The sequence below is a fragment of the Streptopelia decaocto genome (genome assembly GCF_964273445.1).
Source record: "Streptopelia decaocto genome assembly, chromosome: 9".
In the NCBI taxonomy this organism is placed as follows: Eukaryota; Metazoa; Chordata; class Aves; order Columbiformes; family Columbidae; genus Streptopelia; species Streptopelia decaocto.
Window position 1 is genome coordinate 14,765,489 of NC_138664.1, and position 12,353 is coordinate 14,777,841.

Sequence of the window (12,353 nt, forward strand, 5' to 3'; positions counted from 1 at the left end):
AGGATATGTAACTGAAAACAAGCTGCGCAGAGAACAGACCTGTTCAGCTAACTGCTTCTTGTGTTTTATTTTATGGAGGTTCAGAAGGCAAAGCATGAATGCTGATAAACTGTATGGCAAGCAACAGCCACTCTGGTGTGGGAGGCAGTCAGACTTAAGCAGTAACACTTTTGCCATATAAAAGGAGTAGTGCATATCTGTAAGTACCGGGCATAAAAATTCGAGTAGAACTACTTCATGAATAAGAACAGTGGAATACTACATTATACATTCATACATGTTTCTATCATGTTCAGTTTTTATATACAGTATATGATCTGTTTCTATAAATGTACAGCTCTGCATAAAGACACTTCTTATAACAAGTAGAGCATCAAACATAAATCCAACATGGGCCAGCCATATTATAATATAAATCTTGAAGAAGGCAACGTTGTTTAGCATGCAGCACTATGTGGTTTTCTGTTTTAACTTCTTACAGTGTCTGTTGGAGCCCCTGAACACTTCAGCAAACATAAACCAGTTCCATTACAACTCTGGACACAATTACTTAAATATACCTTTACAGTAGGGTTTTAGATGGTAATATGCGCCTAAATCTTTTTGACCCGTAGCAGCATACTTAACGTGTTCCCCAGAATCATCTTCATTGGAGGAAATGTGCATTTAACATTATCTTCAGTACGTAATTAAAAAGGTTACCGATATTCAGCTGAAGGCACTTACTAAATACACCCCTTTCAAAGTCCCTGGTCCCAGACTGCAAAGCACCTTTCTGTTTCAGGAAGAGAGTAGCTTTGAATATTCCTTACTTACTAGGTGTTAAAACCAGGTTTTAAATATAATAAATAATTGGTAGTATGTCCACTGCTGTGTGCTTCTGAGACAAAAGATCAAAGTCTGTACAGTGGGTACTTTTCTTCCTGCTCATATACAACTTTACTGGTGAAAATACTGCTGAGAATAGCAGATCTTGAACAGTGTCCGATGGCAAAGGAAAACATCTTGAACCACTGGTAACTTCATGCAGATTTTTTTTTTTGCCTGACAGTCTATTAAATCTTGGTGACATAATTGTTTGGAAACAGACCTTGTTTCCCTCGTAGTCTTCCTGTCCACCAGCCAGAAGGATCTAGTGACAAAGAAAGCAAAGTAAGTAGTGAGGTTCTGTAAACCTTTTTGTGTACTTTTTTTGAGACAGCCTTGCAAAGCTGTTTGACATGGTGAGAAAAAGCCTTCTTGTGAAGGAGGACTGAGGAGAAATGGAGAACCTGAGCTTGCGGATCTTTTGGTGATGGCCCTGTGCCTTATGAGGTTGCTTTGGAGACTCAAAGAGTTGGAACTGCTTTATTTTTGGTTCTTGTGCTATAACTGTGTTTTAGGCCTATTTTCCACCAGAGCCAGTGATAGAATTGGTGTCTAATGAAATTTCGAGATCTGCAGTACTAAATAACACATAAGTGATCTGTCTCTGACATGCCTTAAGTGAGCAGGTTTGACTGATGTGGGGACCTCTCTGCTCCCTGAGCTACCTAGAAATTTGCAAGCGTAATGAGGGAAGATAACTGGGGTGGATCAAAAAGTCATGTCTTATGACAGTGTACCTTCAAGATTAGTATTAAAGTAACAAAACAGTTTACATACCTTCTTTAATTATATCAATCACATCGTTGGCATTAAAGCTAAGTTCATCTGTGTCCTGAGCATCGTATGCGTACAGTGCCCTGCACTGTGGTACCTGAGGCTTAGGTTTTGGCTGTGGTTTAGGCCTTCCTCCAGCTGGTGGGGGGCGGTTTGTTGTCTGCCTGCGAACACTAATGGGAGAAAAAAAATGTTAATGTGCTTCAAAGGTTATGACTTGAACCTAAGTTTTATCAACCCCTCTGTCCTAGTGGATTGATTTTAAAGCATATGACCAAACAAGGGAAAAAATATTCTCTTAAATGTCACAACAATTAAAAATAGCAATGTAAGGCTTCCCTGTGAAAGGCAAAGTTGCCATTTCTTTCCTACTGAAATGAATTATTAGGTACTTTGAAGCAGCAGTTCAAATGCATAGGAAAAGACATTTTAGTGTTCAGGGTGGAATGTAAACAAATGTGCACATGCAATTCATGCATATCTTGGCATCTGCACAGTTGATCTGTCTCTCCCCGTGCCCCAACTTCAACAGGGATTTAGTTTGCAATATTAAAAACAAAGTGCTAGCTCACAGGCTTGCTACTTTACCATTCTTGTGACTAAGCTGTAAGAGAGACTGCATCTCTTTTAAGGTGCCTCAGATTCCAGGGCCGTCTATGGACTTGTTCTGTTCTAGTCAACTCTGAAGCAGCAGGGGAGATGCTGCACAAACTCTGTCACAGCTGTGACCACTCCAAAGATTAGGAAGGGGAAAGAGGGAAGAAATGCATTTTGCCAGCTCATCAGCTAATAAAGGCTGGAAGAGAGAACAGGTATTAGATGCAATATGTCAATTTAAAATTTATAATAAATGAATGTGCTGAATGACTAAAAATGTGGTGACGTGGAGGAGACTGAACTCTGATCATGTCAGGTAATGTCATGATGTTACACAGCTCTTGCAGAAAAGGTTTATAGTTACTTTAACAGTCCTACACTTAATTTTTTTCAGTGTGTCTCTGTCTAGTTCTGAGTTTGTTTAGTGAACTGCACCAGAAAAACAGCTTTGAAGTACGGGTTAACAACATTCCAGTTCTAAATTTATCTACTGGGAGAGACTATTTTTCTCCTGTTGTTGAGCATGTATTGACTTTGCTTTGGGATAGGACACATTGTGAAACCTAGACCTAGGTGTGGAAATGAAAGAATTCAGAGCAAGTCTTAAAAAAAGAGCATTGTTTTTTCTGCAACCACCTTAAATAAGATGGTTTGTTCGTGAGAGCATGATGTTTTTAAACTCAGGCTTGTATTGGATTGTTAGTGATGGCTAGAAATTAAAGCTGTGGTAGTACCAGTGCATCCTGCTCAGCAGCTTTGCTAAAAATGAAGCCAATTCTAGCCCTTAAAAATTATATCTAGAATGGGTGTTTTGAAATGCTAAAGGCACAACTTTTCTAGCTTCTGGTGTACAGAAAACTAGTGTTTTCCCTTTTGAAAAAGAACTGTCACAGATAACACTGAAACCAACTACTGACTGTAGTAATACTTTCTTTTCAGTACATTAATAAAGGCTCTCATCCTCTGTAGGAAGACAGCCTTGCAAATGTCACTTTTGTACAAGTACTTCCTTTGGTCTGTTACTGCTGTAAAACTCCTCTGGGATGTTTGTTTTTTGCAGTGGTCCATGTACTGGAGAAACTTGCAGATAGTGATGCTGGGACTGGTACTAAACAGGCAGAATCCCTCAGGTGTTGGGCGTACCTGCCTCCTCTGACTCTGTTCTGGCTTTGGGGATTGAGCTATTTGAAAATCAGTCCTCTACCTTGGCTAGAATAGTCGGTTTGCTCAGTCTCTGTAACGCACTTGTGCTGCCGCTGGCAACAGGAACCAGAGGCAAAAGCAGGCAGGGCTGAGCCCGCTTGTGCAGTGCACCCTGTGCTGGGGAGGGGGTGCTGTCATCGTCCCCCTCCTGTTTACCCCGAGGAAATGACCCTAGCTCTGTCTTTGCAACAGCTGTTCATAGAAGTTCTGCTTACAAAGTGATACTGTTGGTAGTGTTGCAATATGCTCTTTTGTGAAATTAGGCTATAAAACAGCCCTAGAAATATCTACTGAGCTATGCCTCAGTAACACTTAGTACTGGTAAGGACAAGAACCATGTCATATTAATACTATGGTGATTACAAATTGGTCTTTTGACTGTGTGCTCAGAATATGGTATTAGTAGTATTAACAAAGCATTTAATATGCTCTGTCAAAATACTCAAATTCCTAGACTAACCCATCACTTTCTGGTCACACAGATGTAAAATCAAATTATTACCTACTTGTTTCAATGCCTATCTGAAATTATCCTAATTGTAAAGCACTTTACACCATTTCTGTCCAAAATACTATTTTACACTTTAGGAAACACAATTCAAAGAACTTGTGATTTGTACCAGACAGGCAGCAACTTGTATATTAGAATTTCAAGGTCTAAGAAATTACTTTGCCAGGTCCTTTTTTAGATGATCCCTTACCTTACACAGTAGCATCCATATTGCTACTGCATGTTGCCTTCAGCTATGGCTGTCTTTGAAAGAATAAAAAACAAACCCACAACAAAACAAACCAAATAACCCTCACTCCCCAACATCCTCTTCCCTCCCCACCTCTGTCCTCAGAATCATAAGCTATGTTACTCTTTTGTCTTAAGGCATCTTAGAGAGAAGCCTGACTTCCACAAAATCCATCCAGAGGGGAGCAATTGATGCCTGTTCCCTACTTGTTCTTGTTGCAATTACTGCTGCGGTTGTTTGTAATTTTTTTTTACCAGTCTTGAGCAGTTACCAGCAGGAAAAGTCAAAATTTCCTTTTGGGTGTCCCCTCAATATTATTTGGACAGTGATATAAGGACTTTCCTACTTAACAAGGAGGTATTTATCATGTATGTTTATTTGAAGAGCTGCAGACTATAGAATTATGTCTGCTTTAGGCATTACTATACAAAGTTATTGCACCGTACCACAGTGGATTTTCATTCTATCTGCTAATGTAAATTGCCTTGTTGATTTAATATGCCTTTGGACAACCAGCTGTTACTGATAGAGTAATTTCTCTGAGACTTGGTTACATCAGAATTAAATCACACAAACAGGAAGTCATCGGCAAGGAGAAACACAAACTGCTTATTTAAAACCAGAGTATTTCTTTTTTTGTCTTGCTAGAATTGTGGAATAGAAAGCAGTCTTTGGCAATTAAGTGTCACTCAAATTCCACTATAGTAAAGCTCCACTAACATTCTAAAGAGAGTGGAATACAAGGGCTGAGTTAAAGTAGAAACTGCTCAGTCATTCAAAAACTTAAAATTCTATAAGGCCTTTAACATTCTGGAGCACTAGAGTCCCATAAATATTTGACAGAAGACTTCATGATTTCAAAAAATCAGAGCTGTTTTGTTTGCTTCTGGATTTTCAGTCAAGATCTGAAGCAGCTGGTTTCAGAGTTGAGAACAACTTGTTCTGCTTTACTAAGTCTCTGATTTCTTGGTTCTGTCTTTGCTACTTCTGGTGATTGTTTTGATGCTTTGGCTCTTGGCTGTTGGGAAACACCTAGTTATAACAGTAAGACCTGCCCACCCCCAAATCTTGTAGGATTGGCATAGTAACATATCCTGGAAGGCTGCAGCTTACAAGTCCAAATGATGCTGAAATAATCTTGAATGTCACACTGCCAAGCCTTCCTCCTAAAAAGAAGTACAAGTCTGGTATAGGAGTTCAGCGTCAAAGCTACAACAGGAGGACTATTAGCCAGCATTTCTGGGCGTTTCAGTTGCCATAAAGTACCACATGTACTGTTTATGATCTGTAAACCAGAAGTGTTTTAAAAACCTTAAGTAAAAGGTACCATGCAAATTTAAGGTATTAAACTAGAACTGGTTCACCTTCATTCCTAAAGGCCTACAATAGAATATGTGTTTTGAAATCCTATGGAAGATGATGATACCTTTGAGCACAGCTGTACACAACATAAGTTTATCAGTCAGGAACAGTTTGAATGTGTGAGGCTATTTACAAAAATTGGCCCTTTTTTCTTAGATTTAATGTAAAATCTTACCCGGCTGCTCCTTGGTCAGGTACTTTAAGGAAATCCAGGCTTTCTGGTTGCTGTGAAATCTTGCTTGAGCCTCCTGAAAGTTGCCGTGGTAAAGTTGGTCGTGTCATATTTGCATACAGGTTTTTCTGACTGGCCCGTTGATTTCCTGGGCCCTGGGGAAGTTGTACGAACTGGGGGGGATTTATTACTCCGTTTAGCTGCTGACCTAGAAGTAAATAAAGTGTGAACACATCCAGTCCAAACTACAGCTCAATAAATGTAACCTCCTCCTTGTGTTGATGTCTCAGCTGTCAGTGAGACACTGCTGACAAGGAACTTGAAAACAAATTAATGCTGAAATCTTGAAGTGTGATTTATACACAGTTTCAAGGCTGCAGGTGATCTGTTTTAGTTTCACAGCTTCAGGACTTGTTCTCAAGTTTGAGACATGTGCCTTTGAATGTTACAGGCAAACAGGAGGATCAACCTTATTAATGTTAGCTAGCAAGGAATCACCACACCTCTGTTTAAAACACGGCATAAAATTTTATCCACGTAAGGGCTGACCTTAAGGTAGCTCTTCTTTTCAAGTTCAAACTCCATCCAGCTCTCTGAATACTGGGTAGACTGTTTATACATTGCTATAAATGTCTATTTTAACAAGTAAGGTTTTTCCTGTGGTTTTGTTTGGTTTGTGGTTTGTTGTTTTTTTTTCTTTGTGATGTGTTTTGTTGTGTGTTTGGGTTTGGAGGGGTTTTTTTTGTGGTTGTTTTTTTTTTAAAGCCTTGCTGCTACTTCGATAGCTCAACAGGAGGTTGAATTTTCTAGGTGATGACAAAGGTAAATGCCTTTAAATAATAATTATGCCTTTAACAATTTAAAACAGACCCACCCATGCCTGAGCTAAGTGAAGGATTAGGGCCTAGGGAGTTCAATTCTGCATACTTTACATTCCTAAAACTTCACTAAATGAAGTAGGAGTTATGGTTATATTGAAAATCAGTGGTTAATGCTGTGGGTGATCCTGTCCTTTTTTCCTTGTGAATATGCCTGTTGAAATTAGCAGAATGAATAGCTGTGCAGAGGAGAATTCATAATCATGATACTTTGAAAACCTTTGCTGCATTCAGCAGCTGGTCTTTGCTTCTGATATTCTCTTGATAATGTGGCACAGCTTAAGCAGTCAGAAACTCATACATAAAACTCACTTTGGGACCCAAGCCAGTATGGCACATACATTATGGTAATATAAGGTTTGTTTTATTCTGAACATACACATATCAATGTCTGTTCAGCTACTGGACCATTAATGTCAAAACAGATGTGAAAATAGAAGAATACATTTCAAATGATCAAGGATAACAGCCCACAGTGTTACTTCCCCACATTGTGAGAGCAGGGTGGAGAGAACTGTTTAACTTTCGAGGAGGAACATGCCCAGATCATGCAATTGCCTCCTTGAAAGTCTGGACAATCTAACTGGGACTCTTTTGTAACACCTGTCTTCAGTCTTATTTTTCCAGCTATAATTGGCTACTTTACAAAAGAGTTTGAATTAAAACAAACATATTACAGGAATTGATTTCAGGTCTGTGTGAAGGACTTCTACTCACCTTTTAAACACGAAACCCTAACATGTAAGGGTCAACAGAGCATTTAACTTCAGTTAGACTTACCCTGCCTGGACACTACAGTGTGGTTTCCCTGGTCCACGAACATCTAGTTCAACTCCACAGTGGAATACATGGGAAATGGTGGGTCAGTATTAGAATATTGTTCTCTCCTCAGAGTTCATGGGCTAAATTATTTTTTTCTCTCTAGGGCAGAGGTGAAAGACCCTGATGCCATCAGTCCCATGCAGAAAGTTAGCCCAGTGTCCTGCTGTACACAGAGGCATGCTCTTTTAATTATGACTTTCTGTTGCAGGAGCTGTTGTAAGCAGTAGGTGTTACATGATTACAAAAGGCCATGCTGCAGGTATGGGCATCCACTGGTGCCTTGGCCTTGCATGCAAATCTACATCCAAACTACCTTACCTACATGAGGCAAGTTTGGGGTGGTCTGCATGCACAGGGCTTCTTCAGCCAATGATTTTGTCTTTTTCCTGTAGCTATAAAACTGCTGAGCTTTTTGAAAATACTAACCAGACTTTCCTTGCTTTAACTTGTCCTGTATGAATATTTACTATCTGTGTCTGCAGACAGGTTAACTCCTTTAACTACTCTAATTTCTTACTTTACTATAAGCAGTTCTTGCAGATCACACAGTCTTAGCTTGACTCATTTACTAGGACTGGGAATTGTCTAGTTATTTTAGTGACCAAGACTGTTTGCATACCCAGCTTGCACAGTTAGCACTGTGCTTCTCACTAACCAGCAGCTGACTGAAAGAGAACCCTTTGTTAAGAGAAAAAAAATTACTCTGGGACTGTAAGTAAAAAAAAAAAAAAAAGACCGGCACACACACAAAACAAAACACAACACACTTGGGAAATGTTGGATCAATGGAATATTGTTCTCCCCTCTGAGTTCACAGGCTAAATTAATCATATCTCTCAAGGGCAGAAGTGAAACACCCTAATGACATCAATCCCATGCAGAAAAAGCTGTGCTGCTCACTGGCACAGCTGATACTTCTCAGCATTCCGTGTACACAAAAGTTGATAAGTAACAGGGTAGGACAATGAGACATAAATTGCATTCTATTCTTTAATGGCACTGAAGCAGTTTCATTGCAAAGCATTATCTGTAGCTTGGTAAGTGTGTAGTTTTTACCCTAGAAAGGAAAGTGAAGGCTATGGGGTTAGTTTTAGCTTCCAGTGTCTTACATTAAGTGGTTGAATACGCCAGCATCCATGACAACCAGGGTATCTCTGGTAGAATACCAGTTTGATTGTCTGGAGACTCCAACACTACACTTCATAAAATGCCTACAATGTATGTTTTCCTGACAGGATCTTTTAAGAAGGATTTTAAACCTTTACTCTTGTCATCTGGTAATTTTTACCCATTAAAAATCATAGTAAAGTGAGAGCCTGAATTTGGAATTTTGTTTTGGCTAAGAGGACTTACCAGGAGGAGGCGGTGCAGCTCTCATAGGGTAAGTCTGACTTTGAGACCTGTTGGAATACTGTCTGCTTTGTGTACGGTTCTGTCGAGTAGGACCTAAAAGAAATCAGCAATATTTTATTACCCTTTCACAATTACATTCAGTAGGGAGATCATTCTGGCTGCCAGACCCCTACTCTGTGATCAGAAACAGCGGATCTTCAGGAACAGTAAATCTCACTCCAGTATTGGCCAGGTTGCACTAAAGCTTTAGGTGCAACAAGGATGACTTAAGCATATTCTCCCTTTAGTGATCCAGTTCAGCTACAGTAAAGCTGTCTCAAAAGGCTATAAGAAATGACACTCAAACGACTGTTAGCTTTATGAACTTATGAGCTTTATGACCTCTATAAACCATGGATGGCTAGCGCAGCAATACTTCTGACTGTAATGTTTCTGATAAGCAATTGCTATGAGAAAAATGTAGGACATGAACTGGGAGGCTGCTATATTTGCAGCTCAATCTTTGGTGATATACAGAGGTTACCTCTTCTTGTATCACAGCCTTTCTTCATCAGCAAGACTATAGGAACTGCAGGAGCTCAGAGCAGAGTGAAAGACTCTTCCCAAAAATGGTTGGCTCATTGTGCCGTTTGTATTATGTCCCATGATGAAATGCCCTCATTTATTTTGCCACAGGGCAAAGAATTTCAGACATTTCAGAAACAGTATATAGTGAAAGTAACAAAATTTGAGCATGACTGTAGAGCAGCAGGGAATTCTGTATCATTAGGATTCTGTAACTTGGATCTTCTAAGTGTTACAGAATAATAAAGAACATGCTGAGGCTAGAGGCAAGCAAGGAGAGAAAGCATCAACCGTTCTCTAAATTTATAAACCAGTCACCAATTTCTAAAGGAAATTCATACTTACGGGAATTCTTTGGTAGCCCTGGTCCGATGCTGATCTGCAGCACTTTATTACTTGGCTTGAGAATGGCTATATCTCCTTGGCCTTGCATAAACTGCACTTGTCGAGAACCACCACTGCTCCAGGGCCCCCAACTCTCCTTCTTCAGCTTCACTTCAAGTCTAATATAAGCACATGAATACATGAATTAAAAAACAACCAAACAAATTAAATAAAAAAACAATGAACCAAAAAAAACCCCAAACTAAAAAGCAATTCTATGTCAAATCAGGACAATATCATTTGGCAGCAAATAACTTAGAAATACAAAAATAAAAAGCTTAGATTGAGCATCTGTATTCCCTGAGTGACTTAAACTTCCTTTGAGTAGCTCTACCAGGAAAGTTAAAATAGTAATTAAGAAGAACATTATTTTTAAAGCATGTAAAAGAGGTTTAATTACGTGGTTTAAGTTGCCCTGGAGAGGATGGAAAGTACAGCAAGCCTTGAGGAAAAATGTGCAAAGGTCTATGTGTCTGCCATCAAACATCACTGCCTCCGCAGCAGACTACTGCAGCAAGCTAGCGTGCTCCATTCCTAAACATTTTTCTGTATGTACCACTAGATACATTAGATGTGTGTATATATGTATATATATACACACACTACAGGAATCGTCCTCCTCCACCCTTTCCAAACTAAAGTAATTTCTGTTACCTTTTATAATTCTTTCACTTCTTCAAAGGAAATAAACATACAAATGTAAGGCCTGCTGTTGCTACTCTGCTTAACAAGTAGGACTTTAACAAAAGCACATGTTTGTTGGGACGTGTTTCCAGCACGTCCTTACAGCTAAAATCCATATCAAACATTCTGTGGCTTTTCAGGCTTGTTTCTAAAATATGTTCCCAATATAATATACTTAATGAGGCTCCTTTAGAATTAGCCTATTACCCTGCAGTCCCCTGTCCCTTTCAAACTCTTCATGGTGACGTTTCCACTCCTAGGTCAAGGTTAAGGAAGAGGACGCTCCCTTCTCTTTACAGGAAGCGGCAGCCAGCACAGAGATGGAGAGCGAGCACTGTGGTTGCACATTAACTGTGCAGGGCCTGGCCTGGCCCTCGCCGTGGGGCCACAGCTGTGCTAGCACAAAGCAGCAGACCCTTGAGCCTCACACCATGTTCAGCAGAATGAAGGCAACTCCTCGACGCACAGACAGGGAAAAGTGGCCAGCTACAATCCTAACCTATTACTCTGACAAGCTAATCAGAAAGTCTGGTCTCCTTGCACATATAGATTTTTACACTGTGCTGCCTCTTACGGTTTTAAAACAAAGCATACTAGCAGGAACTCGACAACTAGCACTCATTTGCCCTGGCAACAAGAACAAAGATTATTTCTTCTTAAAAGTGCATTGAAAGAAAAAAAACCCATAACTCACGTATTGCTAAATTTCAGAGGTAGCTTTCTTTGTGTTTTCTCTTCGTATCGTTTTGATAAGAGGCTTAAAAACTCCGTTTTGAAGACCGATTCGAGCAAACTATCATATTCCTGTTCATGTAGAATGAAAATGTCATCCTGCATTGTGCTGAAAAGAAATCAGAGCATATACTACTCAGATTAAAATGTCATCAGCAAATACAGCCAGCATTATAATGACATTTGCAGAGTACTCATCATTAATTTTTAAAAACATAAGAAAGTCCATGTAGCATTAGTTATAGAGTCTTGCTTTCTGAGAACAGGTTTGGGTTTTTTCAGGACTTGATAATGGAATACCTGAAGCAATCCTTTTTGAAAGACAGGAATACTACTTAGTCATTTCACAGTAATTACTGCAACCAGAAGAACACGTGCTATTAAAGTTACAATTAAAGTCCATAGATTGGGAAAAACTTGTGAACTGGAAACTTGAAGGTCACTAAGGTAGGACTGAAGCCCAAAGTAAAGCAGTTTTCTGATCCTAATTACCCAGCAATCAACAGCTTTCCACTTTGAGCATGCTCCTGCCTTTTCCTCTCCCAGCTGCTTTGCCTGATTGCTGGCTCTATAAATCTGAAAGGAGGGGGCAGGCCTATCTTTCTGACCCTCATTTTGCATCTGGTTACTGAAGACCACAACTTCTTCTACAGACTGTGAGTATCTTTTATGCAGAATCAAAAATACCTTCATAGTGCTGCTAGAGGTGCTCTTGGCTGTCATGTATGAAAATACAATTCTAACCTACTTGGGACCTTAGGTAAAGGATAAGTTTGTACACTGCCTGTTTTTCTGAAAATCTATCATCTACCTGTGCATTCCATAATCTCCTTTCAAATTCTGAAGTCTTTCTTCTAGTTTGGAAAGGAGTGTATGAAACTACAAACTTACCTAAGTAGCATTAAAAATAGCAATAAGAAATCTATAAAAATAAGAGTAAGAGCATGGACCTTCTTTCCTATCATCAAACAAATCTAGCGCCTCAGCAAGGTTCTCAATGAGACATTTAGGAAAAGCCCAAGACCTACAGTAAATATTGTCCAGTCAGTGGTCTTATTTTTTCCGATGTGGTGAAGAGTCTGACTTCATGATACTGTTGGCATGTTCTGTGTCACTCCTCATCAGATGAATGATAAGGCTCAGTTATTTATTTCTACTAAAAATACAAGAACATTTCCATGAGAGTGTGGGTTGTCATTCTCTGTACCCTGAACAAATTCC

The 12,353-nt window shown here is 39.5% G+C and overlaps 1 protein-coding gene across 2 annotated transcripts in view; it reads right to left on the bottom strand.

Moving 5' to 3' along the window:
* Positions 1-42: 42 nt before the first annotated feature.
* Positions 43-12,353, bottom strand: part of MYO1E (myosin IE) — an 85,889-nt gene continuing 73,578 nt past the window's right edge. The window contains exons 23-28 of one of the 2 annotated variants that reach the window (XM_082061059.1): positions 11,095-11,241; positions 9,678-9,835; positions 8,769-8,861; positions 5,719-5,923; positions 1,645-1,814; positions 43-1,132 (exon numbers count right to left, since the gene is read on the bottom strand). In XM_082061059.1, coding sequence (XP_081917185.1) covers positions 1,056-1,132; positions 1,645-1,814; positions 5,719-5,923; positions 8,769-8,861; positions 9,678-9,835; positions 11,095-11,241 — 850 coding nt within the window. In that variant the 3' untranslated portion in view covers positions 43-1,055. Of the gene's footprint in view, positions 1,133-1,644; positions 1,815-2,229; positions 2,438-5,718; positions 5,924-8,768; positions 8,862-9,677; positions 9,836-11,094; positions 11,242-12,353 lie in introns of those variants that run through there. The other variant, XR_014184861.1, reaches the window with a different exon arrangement.